Source organism: Nicotiana attenuata, chromosome 3 (genome assembly GCF_001879085.1).
Source record: "Nicotiana attenuata strain UT chromosome 3, NIATTr2, whole genome shotgun sequence".
Taxonomy (NCBI): Eukaryota; Viridiplantae; Streptophyta; class Magnoliopsida; order Solanales; family Solanaceae; genus Nicotiana; species Nicotiana attenuata.
The window spans coordinates 58,306,063-58,327,632 of NC_031991.1; the positions used below are offsets into that span (position 1 = coordinate 58,306,063).

Genomic DNA, 21,570 nt, shown 5'->3' on the forward strand with positions numbered 1-21,570 from the left:
GGATTAAGTTCCATAATTAAAACAATGCTCAATACCCCACTTAAACAGTCTTAAAACGCTAAAATTAACGTTTTTCACTTCATAGGAGTTTGTATTGTTCACGGGGCTATTTCTGATAAACCTACCAAATTTTAGATCAATCAGAGATCGTTAAAATTACAATCTCCAAAAATTGCGTCCAAATTTGAAAAATTACCATTTTAAGCATTTTTTAAGAATTTGAAATATGACCTACATTATTATTATATACCAATTCATGTCAAATCAAGATGTGTTAGCATGTTCCAGATTAGACATAAATAAAATGATAGAAAGAATGACTTTTCGTATGTAAATCACATTTTAATCCGCCAAACCTCCAAAAAACTTATCTAAACGATCCCGAATCATCAAAATACTATGTGATTCTCTGCATAGCAGTGAGTTCTTCTTAACTGATCGTTTCCGATGATCCTACCGAATTTCAGGTCATTCGGAGATTGTGAAATTCACGATCGCCAAAAACTTGACCAAATTCAAATAAATTATTTTTGGCGTATTTAGGATTAAATCCATGTGATATACATTCTTGCTATATATCATATCAAGTTAAATCATCTTGTTTCAGATTTAACACAAATATAGCCGATATATAAAGAATAATTTTTCATATTTATAACAAATTCAATTTAATAAACTGCTTGAAAACCCATCTAAGCGACCTCAAAATGCCGAAAAACAGCACGATTCACTGCATAGCAGTGAGTTTTTCTCACTAGATCGTTTTCGATGAACCTACCGAGTTTCTGGTCAATCGGAGTACGTCAAATTCATGACCACCAGCCTGTAACCAAACTCGGAGAATAACCGTTTTAAGCAGTTTCATGAATTAAAATGAATATGATATTGATTTCCATTCTCCTTATAATTATACTATGAGCTCAAGGCATATATTATGTTATTCCTATTTCTAGGATACATAATATCTCCTTTTCCAATAAATTATCCTTTTATTAAATACACAAGAACCTAAGATATTATATTTTCTCCCGTTCGGCGAAAAACTTAATATCTCTTCTCATGGGTGGAGTTGGTCTCACTAGTACCCAAAGATAAAACTCCTTTTCTAGTTAAGAACCTCCACCACTAATGTAGATTTATCAAGGATAACTTTCACATGGTACATTAAGCAGATTTTAATGACTCAAATAAATAGACCATTTTGTGGATCCTACTTATTAATCATAATGCTCAATCCATGAATAAACATAATTTCACATGTACAAATTTATTAAGAATTCTTCATGAGTTCAAATAAACAAACCACTTTAGTGGTAACTATTTGTTACTCACAAAATTCTCAATTTACAAGTGAAGATACATGTAGCTCATAAAATTATTTTATGGCAGATTATGGACCACAACTTATGTTTTCATGCCCTACGTGATTACTAGTCTTGGATTTTCGATGAAAAATTTTGTTCTCTAGTTGGAGGTTGTAATTAAGTGAAATATGGCAGTATTTTGTATGAATTTTTTATGCACAAATATGTCAAACGCTCCAATCATTCCAGGATATCAAACAGAGGATTTCACTTTCTTACAAAATAATTATATAATCACACAATATCAATTAAACCTTGTAAGACCTAGTTAAAATCCTACACCTCTATTATTGAATTTAAAACAACAAAACTTCTATTTACTAATAGCCAATGTGTAAACATATTATTGTCACGAACCCAGTTCGCCCACCGTGAACTATCATGACGGCACGTAGTCTCTACGACTAGCTAAGCCTAACAAATTGCGGAAAAAGAGACAACAGAATAAAACTAGCCAAAACTGCAGAAATAACAACCGAAGCTTTTAAGATGCCGCTTGGCATATACAATATAAACTCTCAAAAATAAACTACATTTTCCAAAACCCAGAATCTCATGAAATCACAAGCTGTGGAATAGCTACAGTGTTCTAACTCCAGAGTGTCTAAACAAAAGTAAATACAGAAGGGCTAATACTATGAGAGAGAATGGAAAGGGACTCCTCGGTCTGTGGACACGGTAGACATACCTCGAAGTCTCTGATGGATCAACCCGCCTCAAGGGTAGTAGCGCTGAGTCGAAGTACCTGGATCTGCACATGAAAAACATACGCAGAAAGGGCATGAGTACACCACAGCGGTACTCAGTAAGTGTCAAGCCTAACCTCGGTCGAGTAGTGACGAGGAAGGTCAGGGCCCTACTGATTATAGCTGAAAAATGAGATAAAATAGTATAGAATACGACAATATAATTAAATGTTAAAAGTGTGAAATAACACAGGACAATAAGAATAACAACAACTATTACAGAGGCAGAAGAAATCACGAAAAGAATACGGCTCAGCATAGAGATAACAACCGGGGATCTTCCAGGATACCGTCCTGTAGTCCAAAACATAAATATCCAGTGGATCTCCCGGGATACCGTCCCGTAGTCCAACTCATGGTGCGCGGGGATCTACCGGAATCCCGATCCGTAGTCCCAAATGTAAATACCCAGTACTGGGGGAATCTACCGGGTGCAGTCCCGTAGTTCCAATATAAAAGTGCACGGGGATCTCCCGGAATACAAATCCGTAGTCCCAAAGTAAACATACAGGGGGATCTCCCGGGATACCGTCCCGTAGTCCCAAAGTAAACACACAGCAGCAACACGAAGAATACTCAATTCAATTCACCATGGTAAAACAGGTATTTCTAACCTAACATGCTGCACATAATCCAAATAAGGCAGTTGAGCAAATAAGCAATTAAGTCAAATAGACATGCTTCCCTAAGCTAACAGCAGGTTTAAATTGTAACTAGTATAAACAGGAAAGGAAACACAATTTTTAGTTACTTAATGAAAACAGGATTTTCAACAATTAGCGCAGGTACGCACTCGTCACCTCACGTACAAGGCATTTCAAATATCAACAATACCAAATCCTAAGGGGAGTTCCCCCACACAAGGTTAGGCAAGCCACTTACCTCGAACAGGCTCAAAATCAACCCGAAACCATGCTTTTGCCACAAGTACTCGACTCCAAATGGCCCAAATCTATTCAAATCAATTGCATAATGTAAATAGAACTTCAAGTAGCTGATTCCACTAATAAATTCTAAGATAATACGCGAAATTAGAAAAAATGACCAAAACGCCCTCCGGGCCCACTTCTCGGAATCGGTTAAAATTTACAAATTCAGAATCCTCACACTCTCACGAGTTTAGTCATACCAAAAGTACCAAAATCGGACCCCAAATGGTCCCTCAAATCACCACTCAAAACTCTCCAATTAACCAAGCCCTAACCCCCAATTTACCACTGATTTTCCTTCAAATTTCATGTTTAAAATGATAAAAATCACCATAATAACGAGCTTAGGAACCAAGGACCTTACCTCAATGAATCTCTCTGAAATCTCCCTTGAAATTGCTCCCAAAAGCTCCACCCCGAATTGAAATATTGAGAAAAATGACCAAAATCGCGAAGGAAGTCTTTTATACTTTCTGACCCGGGCTTTTCGCACCTGCGGTCCCTACACCGCACATGCGGTACCACATCTGCGGTTTTCACTTAAAAGCCCATTTCCGCATCTGCGACAAAATGCCTGCACCTGCGATAGCGCAGGTGCGCTCCAGTAGCCGCTTCTGCGGTTCCAACTGACCTCTCTCTTGGCCGCATCTGCAGCTCGATCTCCGCTTCTGCGAGTCCGCACCTGCGGTCCCCTAGCCGCAGGTGCAGTTATGACAACAATGGAAAAACTTCAGCTGCCAAACCCAACTCAAAATCTTCCGTCAACCATCCGAAATCACCCCGAGGCCCCCGAGACCTCAACCAACAGCACGAACAAGACATATACCCAATCTTCAAAACACCTCAAACAACATCGAAACGCCAAATCATCATCGAATTCAAGCCTAAGAATTCCAAAAACTTCCAAATTCCGCTTTCGATCAAAAAGTCTATCAAACCTCGTCCAAATGATCTGAAATTTTGCACACACATCACATATGACCCAACAAACCTACTGCAACTTCTGAAATTCTATTCCGACCCCTATATCAAAATCTCACCTAACAACCGAAAACTTCAAAAATTCGACTTTCGGCATTTCAAGCCTAATTAAGCTACGGACCTCCATAACACAATCCGGACACGCCCCTAAGTCCGAAATCACCCAACGGAGCTAACGGAACCATTGGAATTCCATTCCAAGGCCGTCTTCACACTACTCCGACTACGGTCCAAATTTTAAAGCTTACTCTCTCCTTTAGGGACTAAGTGTCCCAAAACACTCTGAAACTCAAAACAAAACCTCCCGGCAACTCAGAATAGCAGAAATAAACACGGGGAAAATAGTTAATAGGGGATCGGGGCGTTAATTCTTAAAACGACCGGCCGGGTCGTTACATCCTCCCACACTTAAACATTCGTTCGTCCTCGAACGAGCATAGAGACATACCTGAAGTAGTGAAAAGATGAGGGTAACGGCTGCGCATATCCTGCTCGGTCTCCCAAGTCGCCTTCTCGACCGGCTGACCCCGCCACTAAACCTTCACTGATGCAATGTTTTTTGACCTCAGCTTTCGAACCTGCCTGTCCAATATTGCCACAAGCTCCTCAACGTAAGATAGGTCCTTGTCCAACTGGACTGAACTAAAATCCAACACGTGCGACGGATCACCGTGATACCTCTAGAGCATCGAAACATGGAATACCGGATGAACTCCTGCCAAGCTGGGAGGTAAGGAAAGCTCATAAGCAACCTCCCCAACACGCCTCAATATCTCAAAGGACCAATAAACCTCAGACTTAACTTCCCTTTCTTCCCAACTCTCATAACGCCCTTCATAGGCGAAACTCGAAGCAGGACCCGCTCTCCAACCATGTAGGAAACATCACGAACCTTCCCGTCCGCGTAACTTTTCTGTCTGGACTGGGCTGTGCGAAGTCTATCCTGAATCACCTTAACCTTCTCCAAAGCATCCTGAACCAAGTCTATGCCCAATAATCTAGCCTCACCCGACTCGAACCAACCCATCGGAGATCTACACCGCCTACCATATAAGGCCTCATTCGGTGCCATCTGAATGCTGGACTGATAACTGTTGTTGTAGGCAAACTACGCCAATGGCAAGAACTGATCCCAAGAACCTCCAAACTCAATCACACACGCACGGAGCATATCCTCAAGAATCTGAATAGTGCGCTCGGACTGTCCATCCGTCTGAGGGTGAAATGTTGTGCTCAACTCCACCTGAGTACCCAACTCATGTTGTACGGCCCTCCAGAACCGTGATGTGAACTGAGTACCTCTATCTGAAATGATGGAAACTGGAATACCATGCAGACGAACAATCTCCCGGATATAAATCTCCGCCAACCGCTCCGAAGAATAGGTAGTACACACAGGAATGAAATGCGCGAACTTGGTCAGCCGATCCACAATCACCCAAATGGCATCGAACTTCCTCAAAGTCCGTGGGAGCCCACTACGAAGTCCATGGTGATCCGCTCCCACTTCCACTCCGGAATCTCTATCTGCTGAAGCAATCCACCCGGTCTCTGGTGCCCATGCTTTACCTGCTGACAATTGAGGCACCGAGCTACAAACCCAACTATATCTTTCTTCATCCGCCTCCACTAATAGTGCTGTCTCAAATCCTGATACATCTTTGCGGCACCCGGATGAATGGAATACCGTAAACTATGGGCCTCCTTTAGAATCAACTCCCGAAGCCCATCAACATTGGGTACACAAACCCGACCCTGCATCCTCAATACCCCGTCAACACCAATGGTCACGTCTCTGGCATCAACCTGCAGAACCCGGTCCCTGAGGGCACACAAATGAAGGTCATCAAACTGCCGCTCCCGAATACGATCGAACAAGGAAGACCGAGAAACCACACAAGCAAGGACCCGACTAGGCTCCGAAAGATCCAATCTCACAAACTGACTGGCCAAAGCCTGAACATCCATCGCCATGGGCCTCTCTGCTGCTCGTAAATAAGTCAAACTCCCCAAACTCTCCGCCCAGTGACTCAAAGCATCGGCCACCACATTGGCCTTGCCCGGGTGATACAAAATAGTGATATCATAGTCCTTCAGCAGCTCTAACCACCTCCTCTGTCGCAAATTAAAGTCCTTTTGCTTGAACAGATGCTGCAAACTCCGATGATCAGTACAAATCTCACAAGGCACACCGTACAAATAATGACACCAGATCTTCAAGGCGTGAACAATAGCAGCTAACTCGAGATCATGGACAGGATAATTCTTCTCATGTACCTTCAACTGTCTGGATGCGTAGGCAATTACCCTACCGTCCTGCATCAATACCGCTCAAAGGCCAACCCTCGAGGCATCAGTATGAGACCCCGAACCGATAGGAAATATCAAAACTTGGGTTGTAGTCAAAGCTGTCTTGAGCTTCTGAAAGCTCTCCTCACACTCTTCCGTCCACTGGAACGGAGCACCCTTCTGGGTCAGCCTGGTCATAGGTGCTGCAATAGATGAAAATCCCAGAACAAATCGACGGTAATAACCCGCCAAGCCAAGAAAATTGTGGATCTCTGTAGCCGAGGATGGTCTGGGCCAACTCTGCACTGATTCCACTTTCTTCGGATCCACCTTTATATACCACGTGACAAGAATGCAACGGAATCCAACCGAAACTCACATTTCGAGAACTCGGCATATAACTTATTTTCCCTCAAAGTCTGAAGCACTATCCTCAGGTGCTGCTCATGATCTTCCTGACTCCGGGAATATACCCGAAAGTCATCAATAAAAACAATGACGAATGAGTCAAGATATGGCCGAAATACACTGTGCATCAAATGCATAAAGGCTGCTGGGGCATTGGTCAGCCCAAATGACATAACAAGGAACTCGTAATGACCATACCGAGTCCTGAAGGCAGTCTTCGGGATATCTGGCTCCCGAATCTTCAACTGATAATATCCTGAACGCAAGTCAATCTTAGAAAACACACAAGCACCCTGTAACTGATCAAACAGGTCATCAATACGAGGCAAAGGATAACGGTTCTTCACTGTAACCTTGTTCAACTGGCGATAATCGATACACATACGCATAGAATCATCCTTTTTCTTCACAAACAAGACAGGAGCTCCCCAAGGTGATACACTGGGACGAATGAAACCCTTATCAAGCAATTTCTGTAACTGCTCCTTCAACTCAGGAGGAGCCATACGGTACGGAGGAATAGAAATGGGCTGAGTGCCCGACAATAGATCACTGCCAAAATCAATATCTCTATCGGGTGGCATGCCCGGAAGATCAGCTGGAAACATATCAGAGAAATCCCGTACTACTAGGACTGAATCAACTGTAGGGGTATCAATACTAACATCTCTCACATAAGCTAGATATGCATGACACCCCTTCTCAACCATACGTTGAGCCTTAAGGAATGAGATAACTCTACTAGAAGTATGATCTAAGGTACCCCTCCACTCTACTCGCGGTATACCTGGCATAGCCAACGTCATAGTTTTTGCGTGACAATCAAGAATAGCATAACGGGGCAACAACAAGTCCATGCCCAGAATAACATCAAAGTCTACCATGCTAAGCAATAATAAATCGGCTCTGGTCTCAAAACCACGAAGAGCAACCAAACACGACCGATAAACGCGATCCACAACAAGAGAATCTCCAACAGGAATAGAAACATAAACAGGAGAACTCAAAGAATCCCGAGATACGCCCAAATACGGGGCAAAATAAGAGGACACATAAGAATAAGTGGAGCCTAGATCGAATAGAATCGATGCATCTCTATGACAGACCAGGATAGTACCTGTGATGACAGAATCGGAGGCGACAGCCTCAGTACAAGCAGGAAGGGCATAGTATCTGGCCTGGACTCCCCCTCGAGGGCGACCTCTACCTCCCCGACCTCCACCTCTAGCTGGCTGAGCAGGTGGGGTAGCACCTAGTGCTGTGATCATAGCTTGAGAACCCTGCAGGGCACGCTGTGGCTGAGAAGTCTGTGGAGGTGCACCCCTCCTAAGTCTGGGGCAATCCCTCACCATATGGCGTGTGTCACTACACTCAAAAAAAGCTCTGGGAGGAAGTGGCAGTTGTGACTGGCTCGGGCCAGGTCTGCTGGACTGACCACTGGAAGCACCCCGCGTAGGAGGCGCACTAGATACTGGAGGTGCATAATAAGGCTCCTGAGGCCGAAGAGGAGCTGGAATACCACTGACTGCTGGAAGAGCTGAATGAACTAGGCGACTCATATAACCCCTACCATGACGAGCTGAAGCTGGAGCACGGGCACCAGAATAATGGCCCGACTCTCGAGACCTCTTGGCCTCCCTCTCCTCTCTCTCCGGAGCATGCATACCCTCTACTCTCCTAGCAATGCTCACTACCTGCTGATAAGAAATATCCATCTCCAACTCCTGAGCCATACTAGACCTGATGCTGGGAATGAGCCCCTCAATAAACCGACGAACCTCCTCGCGAACAGTAGAAACCAAAGTTGGTGCATGTCTAGCCAAGTCGGTGAAACGGACAGCATACTCCGAGACATTCATAGTACCCTGGCGCAAATGCTCAAACTTTGCGCGCCAAGCGTCCCTGAGACTCTGGGGAACATACTCTCTCGTGAACATATCTGAAAACTGAGCCCAAGTCAGGGAAGTTGCCTCATCCGGACTGTCTAACTCATAAGCACGCCACCACTGATAGGCGGCTCTTCGAAGCTGGAAAGTATTGAAAGAAACCCCGCTCGATCCTGATATACCCATGGTACGGAGGATGAGATAACACTCCTCTAGAAATCCAAGAGCATCATCTGAGGCTAGTCCACTGATGTAGGGGGATGATACTTCTTGAACCTCTCAAGCCTCTTATGCTCCTCCTCTGAAGCTACTGCCCTCTCCTCGGGCTGAGCTGGGGCTACAGGTTGTGCCGGTATAATCTCTAGGATCTGCTCAACATGCACTCGTTGCTCAGGAGTGCGGGCGGTGGGGGTTTGTGCTCTCCCTCGGCCTGGGATGTGGCTGCAGCAAGGAGAAGCAACCCTGCCTGAGCTAAAGTGGTGTACATAGTCATAAACTGCGCCAGAGTCTCCTGGAGTGCTGGAGTAGTAGTAGCTGTGGGCGTATCAGGTGCCTGGGCTCCAGCTGGAACTGTTGGTGGCTCCTTTGAAGCAGCTCGCGTGGGTGCTCTGGCTGCACCGCGTGCGCGTCCTCGGCCTCTACCCCGGCCCCGACCTCTAACGGCTCCAGTAGGGGGCGCGGGTGCCTGATCATCTCGGGTAGCACGTGTCCTCACCATCTGTGAGAGAATGGAAGACAGAAGTTTAGAATTGTGATATCAATAAAATCTGGCACGACAAGGAAATCAAATGATGTGGAATTTTACCTAACAGTTACATATCCTCTCGTAGATAAGTACAGACGTCTCCGTACCGATCCGCGAGACTCTAATAAACCGGCTTGTGATTCATGACTCCTATGAACCTAGAGCTCTGATACCAACTTGTCACGACCCCAGTTAGCCCTCCGTGAACTATCGCGACGGTACGTAGTCTCTACGACTAGGTAAGCCTAACAAATTGCGGAAAAAGAAACAACAGAATAAAACTAGCCAAAACTGCAGAAATAACAATCGAAGCTTTTAAGATGCCGCTTGGCATATACAATATAAACTCTCAAAATGAAACTACATTTCCCAAAATCCAGAATCTCATGAAATCACAAGTTGTGGAATAACTACAGTGTTCTAACTCAGGAGTGTCTAAACAAAAGTAAATACCGAAGGGCTAATACTATGAGAGAGAATGGAAAGGGACTCCTCGGTCTGCGGACGCGGCAGACATACCTCGAAGTCTCTGATGGATCACCCTGCCTCAAGGGTAGTAGGGCTGAGTCGAAGTACCTGGATATGCACATGAAAAACATGCACAGAAAGGGCATGAGTACACCACAGTGGTACTCAGTAAGTGCCAAGCCTAACCTCGGTCGAGTAGTAACGAGGAAGGTCAGGGCCCTGCTGATTATAGCTGAAAAATGAGATAAAATAGTATAGAATACGACAATATAATTAAATGTTAACAGTGTGAAATAACACAGGACAATAAGAATAACAACAACTATTACAGAGGCAGAAGAAATCACGGAAAGAATACGGCTCAGCATAGAGATAACAACCGGGGATCTCCCAGGATACCGTCCTGTAGTCCCAAACATAAATATCCAGTGGATCTCCCGGGATACCGTCCCGTAGTCCAACTCATAGTGCGTGGGGATCTACCGGAATCCCGATCCGTAGTCCCAAATGTAAATACCCAGTACTGGGGGAATCTACCGGGTGCAGTCTCGTAGTTCCAATATAAAAGTGCAGAGGGATCTCCCGGAATATAAATCTGTAGTCCCAAAGTAAACATACAGGGATACCGTCCCATAGTCCCAAAGTAAACAGACAGCAGCAAGACGAAGATTACTCAATTCAATTCAAATTTCATACCAAGGTAAAAAGATATTTCTAACCTAGCATGTTGCACATAATCCAAATAAGGCAGTTGAGCAAATAAGCAATTAAGTCAAATAGACATGCTTCCCTAAGCTAACAGCAGGCTTAAATTGCAAGTAGTATAAACAGGAAAGGAAACACAATTTTTAGTTACTTAATGAAAACAGGATTTTCAACAATTAGCGCAGGTACGCACTCGTCAATTCACGTACAAGGCATTTCAAATATCAACAATACCAAATTCTAAGGGGATTTCCCCCACACAAGGTTAGGCAAGTCACTTACCTCGAACCGGCTCAAAATCAACCCGAAACCACGCTCTTGCCACGAGTACTCGACTCCAAATGGCCCAAATCTATTCAAATCATTTGCACAATGTAAATAAAACTTCAAGTAGCTGATTCCACTAATAAATTCTAAGATAATACGCGAAATTAGAAAAATGACCAAAACGCCCCCCGGGCCCACGTCTCGGAATCGGTTAAAATTTACAAATTCGGAATCATTCACTCTCACGAGTTCAGTCATACCAAAAGTACCAAAATCGGATCCCAAATGGTCCCTCAAATCACCACTCAAAACTCTCCAATTAACCAAGCCCTAACCCCCAATTTACCACTGATTTTTCTTCAAATTTCATGTTTAAAATGATAAAAATTACCATAATAACGAGATCATGGGGAGTCACACCACCACCATTGAATTAAAAACAAATTAAAATTATTAAAAAATATTTTTCAAAAAATAGAAAAACGCCTAAAACACAATCCAAACGGCCTTAAAACGCCGAAAAACACCATTACTCACTGCAAAAATAGTGAGTTTTTCTCACCACGTCGTTTTCGATGGACCCACCAAATTTCAGTTCAATTGTAGTCCGTCAAGTTCGCTGACCTCCGAAAATACTGGCAATTCGGTCAAAATCAAGTTTTGCGTTTTTTTAGGGTTTACCAAAAAAAATATCTAGATCATCCCAATCAAATATCAATAAAAAACAGAAAATCAATTCCAAAATAGCAGTGCAGTTTTTCAGAAAACCACATATACATGTAATTCAAAAACGCACATAAACACAATATTCTTGTTTCATGAAAAACTTAGTTATCTAATTAGATGTGAGTAGGCTCTGATACCAATTGATGATTATAATAAGCAGCGGAAGCAATCCCAGTATCAAAATCACATGTAATCTAGACAACTAGTATAAACGGGATTTCACGGGTTACCTCTTGAAGCGTGGACAAAGCTCCTCTATCATGTGAGCCTCCAATTCCACAGCAATTCGATGAAATCTCCATCACCCGCACGATCACGATCTCCGAACGTTCAACGGTCTTCTACTGTGTTACCCAAATAATATCCGAAACGTGTGGGCGAAATTTATAGGAAAACTTGGCTGAAAATTTCGGCCACCATGTACTACTCCCTCTAGGTGGAAAACTTTATGTATTTATATCACAAGTTTTAAGGGTTAAAAACCCTTTTTCAAAACCTGTTGGGTTTTCTTTTCCACCAGAAAAAGGATTCTTTTATTAACAAGGCTCCAATTATGGAATTAATTTTTAACTTTCGAAATTAATATCTACCATAATTAATTACGAATTATTCCACAAAAAATTGGTAATTGCACTCCTTATTCAATTTCGAAATTCAGCCATTACATCTTTTTAACTCCCCATGTAAAGATTCAGATACTAATCAATTAAATTAAATTACTGACGATTTAATTTATTGATTATTTTCTTTAGACTTTCGCTTAACTTATTTCATGTGTCGGATACAAAATCCGCCGGTCGGGTATACACATGAAAACTTATAAGTTTTCATAAAGGTGTATCATCATTCTCTAAACCGAGACATGGATTCTATCAACTAACTATTACTTCGCCAATGTACATTATTATTATCCAATCCATGCATATTTACCCACGAAAGAATCTCGCATTTTAATAAATCAAAACGATAATAATGTACACGACTAATAATAATTATATCAAGATTAAGAGTATAAGTACATTTAATGGCTAGAGAGTTTATTTTATCAAGTCAGTATAAAATACTTATCTCTACTTGGCCCGTTCAATACATACAAAATGTACTAGCGCAAGAAGTTGGAATTAAACTATTCTCATAATCAAGATAAAATATATTTAATCTTGTGCTACAATCATCCATGACGGTTTGTCCAATTCCATCATTAGATTGTGAACTCAAACTTTATACTTATAAAAACCGATGATTTAATCTTTCGTTTATAACCTAAACTATATACATTAAATCATCTACTATATAAGCAAAGGACACAGACTAATATATTATCTATTTAAAACTTTATTAAAATTGAATAAACAATCATTCCATAATAAATACTATATATAAACCCATATAATTAATAGTATATATCCCGAACACGTAGTCCCAAGTGATTTGCCAAATTTGAGAAAGAAGTTTTTAACTGATGATAAATTAGACAATAACGAGAAAAATATTAGAGGAGACACAAAGGTTTTAGGTAGTTCAAATTAAGATCTATGTCCACCGACCCAACGCGGAGATGAAGAACTTGCCATTCCAAGAATAACATAAATAAGATTAAGCAAATAATAATAAAAAAAACTAATAAAATTCACTTTTAAAGAAATTACACACATACAACAAGTTAAAAAAATTATATTCCTAAATATTGAAATGTATCTCACTGAGATATGCTACCAAATGAGAAAAATGAGTCTCAATCTATAAAAGTTCGTTGTTTTTACAACACCAACATTTATATTCTCTCTTCTAAGATAAGAAAAAACTAATTTTATATGACAAATATGTATTTTTCTCCCTTTAAAGAAGGTAAAGAAGTGCAAACACACAACATGATATCAAATTGTGTCAATAGTTAACATATGGGGTTGACCATGTGTAATGTTCAGTCGTAAGCGCGTGAGAGTACCTTTTCTGATACGAATGAAACATTATATAAAAGTGCTTATTACTCCAAATTATTCCTGATCGAAATTCCTTACTAGAGAAAACACGAAGAAAAAAAAAACAAGGTTCACCCTTGTCGCTCAGTGCTAAAATGTCATGTTCAACTTACTATCTTTTCATTTTTTTTAATAGTATCCCCGAGGGTATATATCAATTAAGTAGAAGTTACCCTTCAAATTACCGTGTTTAATTAAGCTTAATCTCAGTGATTTTTTTAAAGTCTAACTTATATATACCACAATTTAAATAAATAAAAACTACATAGGTAACATTAATTTTTCAAATTATGAATCTCACTTTTTAAGAAGATTAAACACATATAAAAGTTAAACTCTTAACTATTTTATCATAATAGTATTATTTTCCAATTTTGTGTTGCTTTTCCCAGTTCTTTTAACCACCCTATTTTCCCGTTAACTAGGTGGAGAAACAAGAAAATTATGAAACTGAACGTCGTAACGACAACTGTTGACCCAAAATCCGTTATAACAAATCCTTCAAAAGTTTCTTTCCTATTTGGTATACCGGAAAAACTTCTTCCCTTAATTCCCTCTCCTTCTTCTTCTTCTTCTTCTTCTTCTCCTTCTCACTTTCCTCTCGTCCCCCCGAAAAGCTATTCTTTGATGTAATTCTCCGGCAATTTGATGCACTTTGTAAATTAGAATCATCAAGATTCAACGTTAAAGGACGTTCAGGGTAAGTTCCATTTTTAGCCTTTTTTGTCTCAGTTTCCAATTTCTTTCTTGTCAACAGCTTTGAGGTTGTAAATTGTGGAAAAAATTGAGGGCTTGCTCCTTTTACTCTTTTTTGTCGCTTCAATTTGGTGATAATCGTCGTTTGTTGCTGTTTTTGAGCGAGTTTTTTTTTTTTTTTTTAAATTCACTCACTTATCGATACACACTGATATTATAGTACGATTGCCTTAGAAACGTCAAATTTCAAGAAATTTCTTGTTACGCATGCATGCATGCATAACGAGTTTTGAGGCTATTTCCCGTTGCCATTAATTAATTATCTAGCTAGTTATCTTCTACCACCAATGGATTGTGGTGGACGGGTAGCATCCCTCCGCCTTAATCAGAGGTCACGGGTTTGGTAGGGAGCAGTGCTTTCTCCTTTAATGGGCTGCGGTGCAAATCCGGATTAGTCCGGCTCCAAAGCGGGTACCGGACACCGGGTGAGAAACCAAACAAAAATATCTAGCGACCTGTTTGTTCCCCCTCACATTTCATTTTGGTTTTTTTGTTGGTTGAGGAAATGGGAAGGCATGGACTACAAAGAAAATAAAATTCTGAAATTTCTAGGTGTTGTATTTCACTTTTTTGAGTAACATGGCTTTGGAACAATTGTGATTGGTTAAATGTTGTGGAGAGTTATATGACGATTTACAGACCGTTTTACGCTTTTCAATGACTACAATCTGCTGACACCTTATATAATTTTGCCTCAAAATTGAAGTGCAGTAACAGTGGTCAATACATTATTAGTTGATGTGGTATGCCTGATGTTTTGATGAACTCCTCCACTCTCTATGCAAGTGATTTAATACAATGTTTGGTAATTACAAGTCTCAGCTTATTGGAGGACAAAAAGAAAAGTTTGTAAGGTATGCGTTTATTTGAAGCATTTCTTTTTCCCTATCTGTATATTCCCATATTTCTTCTCTATTCGGTCTATATCTGTGTCTGTATTTGTGCAAACTCTAAATGCTAAATTTCTGCTCTTGTCATCTTTGTACATCTGCCAGTTACACAATACAGAACAAACCCCATTTCTTCGTTGCATTCTGAACTATGACCGATACATTTTGGCAAAATTACATCTTCCCGACTATGTAGAGGAGGACCTTTAACCATTAGCTTCAAAAAGAAATTTGCTTAAGGCCTCTCAATACCAAAGAGGACTTCCAAGAGGTTGAACAAATTGCTAAAACATAATCATTGTGTATTATATTGGATTGTTATCTTATCCTAAAGAATTTAACCTTATCAAAAACCAAACAATTAAATTGCTGCATTATTCTTTATGCTCTTTCTTGTTTTTAAACACATTTTGCACTCCGGTACTTCTGTAATTGTGTTGCAGAGGGACTGGGCATGCATATTTTATCACTTCAATTGTTTTGTCCTATATTGAAGCATATGCTTGTAATTGTTTAGATAGCGACCCCTAAATTCCTGGAGTGAACTAGTTGTCTATTATAAGGTTGTCTATTATAAGTCAAAAAAAGTTTTCCTTGTTGTTTCTTGCAGGTTGGAGGACGCTAACTCTGACTTATCATTTAAATCCGATATGGCTGGAAGGACAAAGTTTGGCTTTAATATAGAGGGGATGACTACTGGTGGGCGTCCAAACAACCCATCCAAGTCGATAAAACTGGGAGTAAAAAGAGGATCTGAGGGACTAATGACATTTGGCCGAACACTGAAATCTGGTGTTACCCGTGCAGTTTTTCCAGAAGATCTTAAAGTTTCTGATAGAAAGATATTTGATCCTCAAGACAAGTCTCTCCTGTTCTGGAATAGGCTATTGGTCATATCATGTATTTTTGCAGTATCTGTTGATCCTCTATTTCTTTTCCTTCCTGTTTTTAAGAGTGAAGGGATGTGTCTCCATATAGATGAAAGTTTAGCAAAAGTAGTAATCAGTATGCGGACAATACTTGATTTGTTTTACGTTATCCGCATGGTTCTCCAATTCCGAACGGCTTACATTGCTCCCTCTTCCCGTGTTTTTGGGCGAGGCGAACTTGTTATAGATCCGAAACAAATAGCAAGCAGATATATCCAGCGTTATTTTGTGGTGGATCTTCTTTCTGTTCTTCCTTTACCGCAGGTTCCTACTATGACTTTGACTATTCTAACAACGCCTGTGCACATTCAGTATTCAGCTACATTTCGCATCTACTGTTTTCTATTTGGAACTCTCTCTCTCTCTCTCTCTCTCAAAGACATGCATATAACCTATTTTACTAGTTGTACACAGCATTATACAAATAATACCTATTTTTTCTATGCACCTTTTGTTCCAGCAATAGACAATCAAAAACAGAAAGTTAGAGGGGCACATATGCCTATAGCCTATTTTAGTACTAGCAGCCACAGTAGACAGATAATATAAAAACATCTGGATTTCCTCAGGAAGCTTCAACTATAACTTTACCAATGTTTCTTTCTCCATAAGTTGGTATTTGCTTTATTTATGTCTTCTAGTGTTTTTTTCTTCTTCAGCTTGTGGTAGCGAGATATCTTGATGGATCAAAAGGTTCGGATGTATTGGGTACAAAGCAAGCGTTAGTGGTCATCATCATCCTTCAATATATTCCTAGGTTTTTGCGATTTGTTCCATTAAGTTCGGATTTGAAAAAGACTGCGGGGGTGTTTGCAGAAACTGCTTGGGCTGGTGCTGCATATTATCTGTTGTGGTTTGTGCTGGCTAGTCACGTAAGTAACTTCTCAAGTCTGTTCATTATTGCATTTAGTACTGTTAACTGCTTTTGTTCTTTCATTCTATGTCAAGAAGAATTACCTACTCATGTTGCTACAATTTATCGTGAATTCTTTTGCCTGATAAGGTTCGACATATAAGAATGTATACAATTAACAAGATAAAACATCAGGTTACCATACTCTTAACGAATCATTTTTGTATTTAGTGAAGCTTAGTGTTTTATCAAAATGCTTGCTAAAAGACCCTTTATAGGTTATTGGTTTTCCACTCTGCTTTTCTCTGGTTCTTGGTCTAGAGTATGGAAATTCTGTGATAGCTGTTCCTTTTTCTAGATTTCGTAGCACAAATAGCTTTGTGCCTTGGACTACTACTTTAATGTGACTCATAGGATGCATTTGTTAAAGGCCACCATTTGGGACACTGCGTTACATTCTTTCATCCTACTTATTGAGCACAAGTTGTACATTACTCCTATCTATGTCCCCCAACCTCGATTGGTAGACTGGATCCTTTTATTTCTTTTTCCTTTTGGCATACTTTGTTATCATTCTAATCTGAGTTGTTAACTAGAATTCCATCAGTTATTAGTATTTGATTATATGGTACTAGGAGAAGCTAATTTATCTCCAGTTAAATAACCAATGTGGTATCTCAATCATGATGAGAAGGCCATCGTTCAAGAGTCCAGAAATGCTTGAAGTCTGTTGTTTGTGATATGCAGATCTTCGGGGCCTTCTGGTACCTGTTATCCGTCGAACGCAAAGATACATGTTGGAATGAAGCATGTAGTGAAAATGAGCAGTGCAATGAAAAAATATCTTATCTGTATTGTTCACGTGAAGGAAACTTTAATGTGACAGAATGGCAAGAAATTGGTAAGAGTGTTCTTGACGAGAAATGTTCTGAGGAGGAAAACTTTCAGTATGGAATATATGCAAGAGCTGTAACATCTGGTGTTCTTGACTCTGAGGATTTCGTTGTCAAATATTGTTTTTGTTTGTGGTGGGGCTTGCAGAATTTGAGGTAAAATTTCAGCTATATGATGCCTCTAATAATATTGTTATTTTCTCTCCTTTGTTCACTTTGTCTTTGGTCAATATTTGTCTGCCTCATGATTTTCCCTGTACATGTGTGGTGTTCACCACAGTCAGAAAATCACCCTTTGGTCAATGCCGCCTTACAAGGCCTCCTGAGCTTAACTAGTTTGATATTTCATTTTTTTACAGCACACTTGGTCAGGGGCTTGAAACCAGTACCTATACTCTAGAAAATCTCTTTTCAATAATATTGGCCATTTCCGGACTCCTACTATTTGCTCTTCTCATTGGAAACATGCAGGTGCGTTGATTAAAGAGGCCTTTATGTTTTGGTTTTTCTGCGAACCTTTTTCTTAAGGTTGAACTTGTCAGATTCTTTAGACGATGATGCAGAATAGTACCAAGCTTTTCAGTGTCATACTTCTTTTATTCTTTTAGTTTCTTTTTGAGGGTCAAAGCTGGCAATATCTTGAACAGGACTTATAGCCACTATTGCCTGGATACTTGGCGTTAAAGTTCAAATACAATTGCATGATTTGCTAGTATTGAGAAAATTGACCCAAGAAATTCAAAATCGGATAAGCACCATAGGGATTTTATTAGGACTTATCTCAGTTGTTTTTCTCTTCGCGTCAAGTTGGCCTTTGAAGGAGTCGTGGCGTTTGCTTACTATTAGTTCAACATTAATAAAACTGCCTTCTCATATTGCTAAAATTTTAAACATATGGCTCTCTCGGTTCCTCTAACTGCTTGGTTGGTGGAGACGGAAGGTGAAGCGGAAAAAGGAGATTTACCTCCTATTTTAGTATTTATCCTTCTCTGATGTTGTTTAATCAGAGTGGATGAAAATGTAAGGAATTTGGTCCTTCTTTTTTCATATTATTCCTAATACAGATTGGTTCGAACAATAAAAATGGAGGGATTGCATAACCTACCTTGTTACGTCCTAAAAAAAAGGGAGAAATGACTTTAACAACTGCTAATTGCCTGGTTGTATTATACAATACTACTATTAAACTTTAGGAACATGGAAATTCTTTAACAGATACAGGTAGTACTTGTTGTATTAGGAAAACGTTTAAGTTCGTACATTCCAACAGTGTTGAAATCTTTTGTTCCCTACAGACCTATCTTCAGTCTCTGACGGTACGCCTTGAGGAAATGAGGGTCAAAAGGCGTGACTCCGAGCAATGGATGCATCACAGAGTACTTCCTCCTGAGCTAAGGGAGAGAGTTCGACGTTATGATCAGTACAAATGGCTGGAAACTAGAGGAGTAGATGAAGAAAGTTTGGTGCAAAATCTGCCGAAAGATCTTAGAAGGGATATTAAGCGGCATCTTTGTTTGAATTTGGTCAGAAGGGTAAGTACTCTTTTCTTATTGATAACCCTGTTTCAGTATCTTCAAGAGTTTTGAGAAATTTGATAAGTGTGCATAGAAATGTAAAGAATTTACACTTTTGGGCATGATACCGGAGTACCTTAATTTGAATTGTTGTAATATTGTAGGTGCCCTTGTTTGAGAACATGGACGAGAGGTTACTTGACGCAATCTGTGAGCGGTTGAAACCAAGTTTATGCACAGAAAATACGTACATAGTTAGGGAAGGAGACCCGGTTGGTGAAATGCTGTTTATAATCCGTGGTCACCTAGAGAGTGTAACAACTGATGGTGGAAGAAGTGGTTTCTTCAACAGAGGTATTCTGAAAGAAAATGACTTCTGCGGGGAGGAACTGCTGACATGGGCATTGGATCCTAAATCCGGTTCAAACTTGCCGCCATCCACTAGGACTGTAAAGGCACTAACAGAAGTAGAGGCATTTGCCTTAGAAGCAGAGGAAGTGAAGTACATTACATCTCAGTTCAGACGGCTGCAGAGTCGACAGGTACAGCACACTTTCAGATTTTACTCGCAGCAATGGAGAACGTGGGCTGCCAGCTTTATACAAGCTGCATGGCGTCGGCATATGCGGAGAAAAATTGCAGAACTTCGTCACAATGAAGAATTGGAAGAAGACGACTATAATGAGAACGATGATGGAGATTCGGAGTTGACACCAATGTTGCATAAAGCTCCGGAGCGACCACGTTAGCCTCTGAAATTTTGCAGCTTGCTATGTGTGGAGTTCATAGGCTTCAAAACTCAGAGTTCTAGAGGGTATATAAAACTCATGAAGCCTTCTAAGCCTGGCTTTAGTGTCCATAATTCAGACTAATTACTTGGTCAAGAAAAAGTTTTGTTTTTTTGTGTGTGTTTGAATTTTAATTATGACAGAGTTGTTTTTGAATTGCTGTAAGAGAATTAGTTTTGTGTTTTGGAAGTGTCTAAATTTTGTAAAACAACAGTTAATACAACAAAAGTATTTTATTTCCTAGTCCAAGCGGAGAAAGTATTTTCCCTATGGAGAAGGCAATTGTAATGCTTTTCTTCTAATAGAAATGTTTATTCTCGGGCGTTCTACACAATAAGTATAGTGGACTACCTGTATCAGGAGGAAGGTGAGTGGAACTTTTTCAATAAGAGGTGTTGTCTACGCAGAAATAATCTGAAAGTATATTATGGAATCGATCTCAAGATTCTTTAACGATCTACAACTGGAAAAAAAAAAAAGAAAAAAAGAAAACCTCCAACTTGTTACATTTGTTCTGCTGTTCAACTATGCCATGCAGAAGATGCTTCTAAATAAAATAAACGAGTACTTCATAGGATTTAGGCTTGTAAACAGAGACCCCTTGCTTGGGATCAACAGCTCCTCCTACTTCATTCTTGACACATCGAATTGCCTTTAATGCTGGTGATTTTGCTGAGGTTTTGAAGACGGGAAAGTGGAGGAGCTGGAAAATGGGTTTGGCTAAAGAAGGGTGGTGGCAGCGACAAAGAGGGGAGAGAGATGGGTGGGCGTGTGGTGGTGACAATGCCGCACGGCCATTGACACAATCACACAATGGTTGGCTGATTCTTCTGTTTTGTGATCGGACACACAAACAAGGTGGAGGGATATATAACAGACTGGACACTTTTGAGGATAAAGGCGTTTTCTTGCTAATAATAAAGAATGATTACTTGATTTATATAAAAATTCAAAGAATTTTCTTTTAGCAAAATCTTTTTAAATTTTTAAAAAAAATCAGATTGTTAACTACTGTGGCTTGCAATACTTTGTTATGTAACTTCCGAATATGTAATTTTTATTTTAGAAAACTTAGAATCCACCCAAAAATTAAGTAGTTTAATCCTCGTGCTTCTTATTCGCCAACAGGAAGGGAGAAATTCACTTCAGACTAAAAGCTATAAAACAACTTAAATTCTGTAAAAGCCTATTAGGCAGGCATACCTATCAGATATGGCTGCCTGGCAGCCCGGTGCACTAAGCTCCCGCTATGCGCGGGGTCCGAGGAAGAACCGGACCACAAGGGTCTATTGTACGCAGACTTACCCTTGCAGAAATGCATGAGGCTGTTTCCACGGCTTGAACCCGTGACCTCCTGATCACATGGCAGCAACTTTACCAGTTACGCCAAGGCTTCTCTTCTTATAAAACAACTTAAATATTACAAGAAATTTTGTCCAATATTTACTTTA

General features: G+C 40.2%; 1 protein-coding gene across 1 annotated transcript; it reads left to right on the forward strand.

Moving 5' to 3' along the window:
* On the forward strand, nt 13,956–20,389 carry LOC109223826 (putative cyclic nucleotide-gated ion channel 8). Its single transcript, XM_019388266.1, has 8 exons — nt 13,956–14,196; nt 14,959–15,106; nt 15,753–16,335; nt 16,731–16,943; nt 17,672–17,973; nt 18,177–18,288; nt 19,113–19,349; nt 19,496–20,389. Exons 2-8 carry the CDS (start codon nt 15,051–15,053, stop codon nt 20,078–20,080), a joined length of 2,088 nt encoding a protein of 695 aa, XP_019243811.1. The 5' UTR covers nt 13,956–14,196; nt 14,959–15,050; the 3' UTR covers nt 20,081–20,389.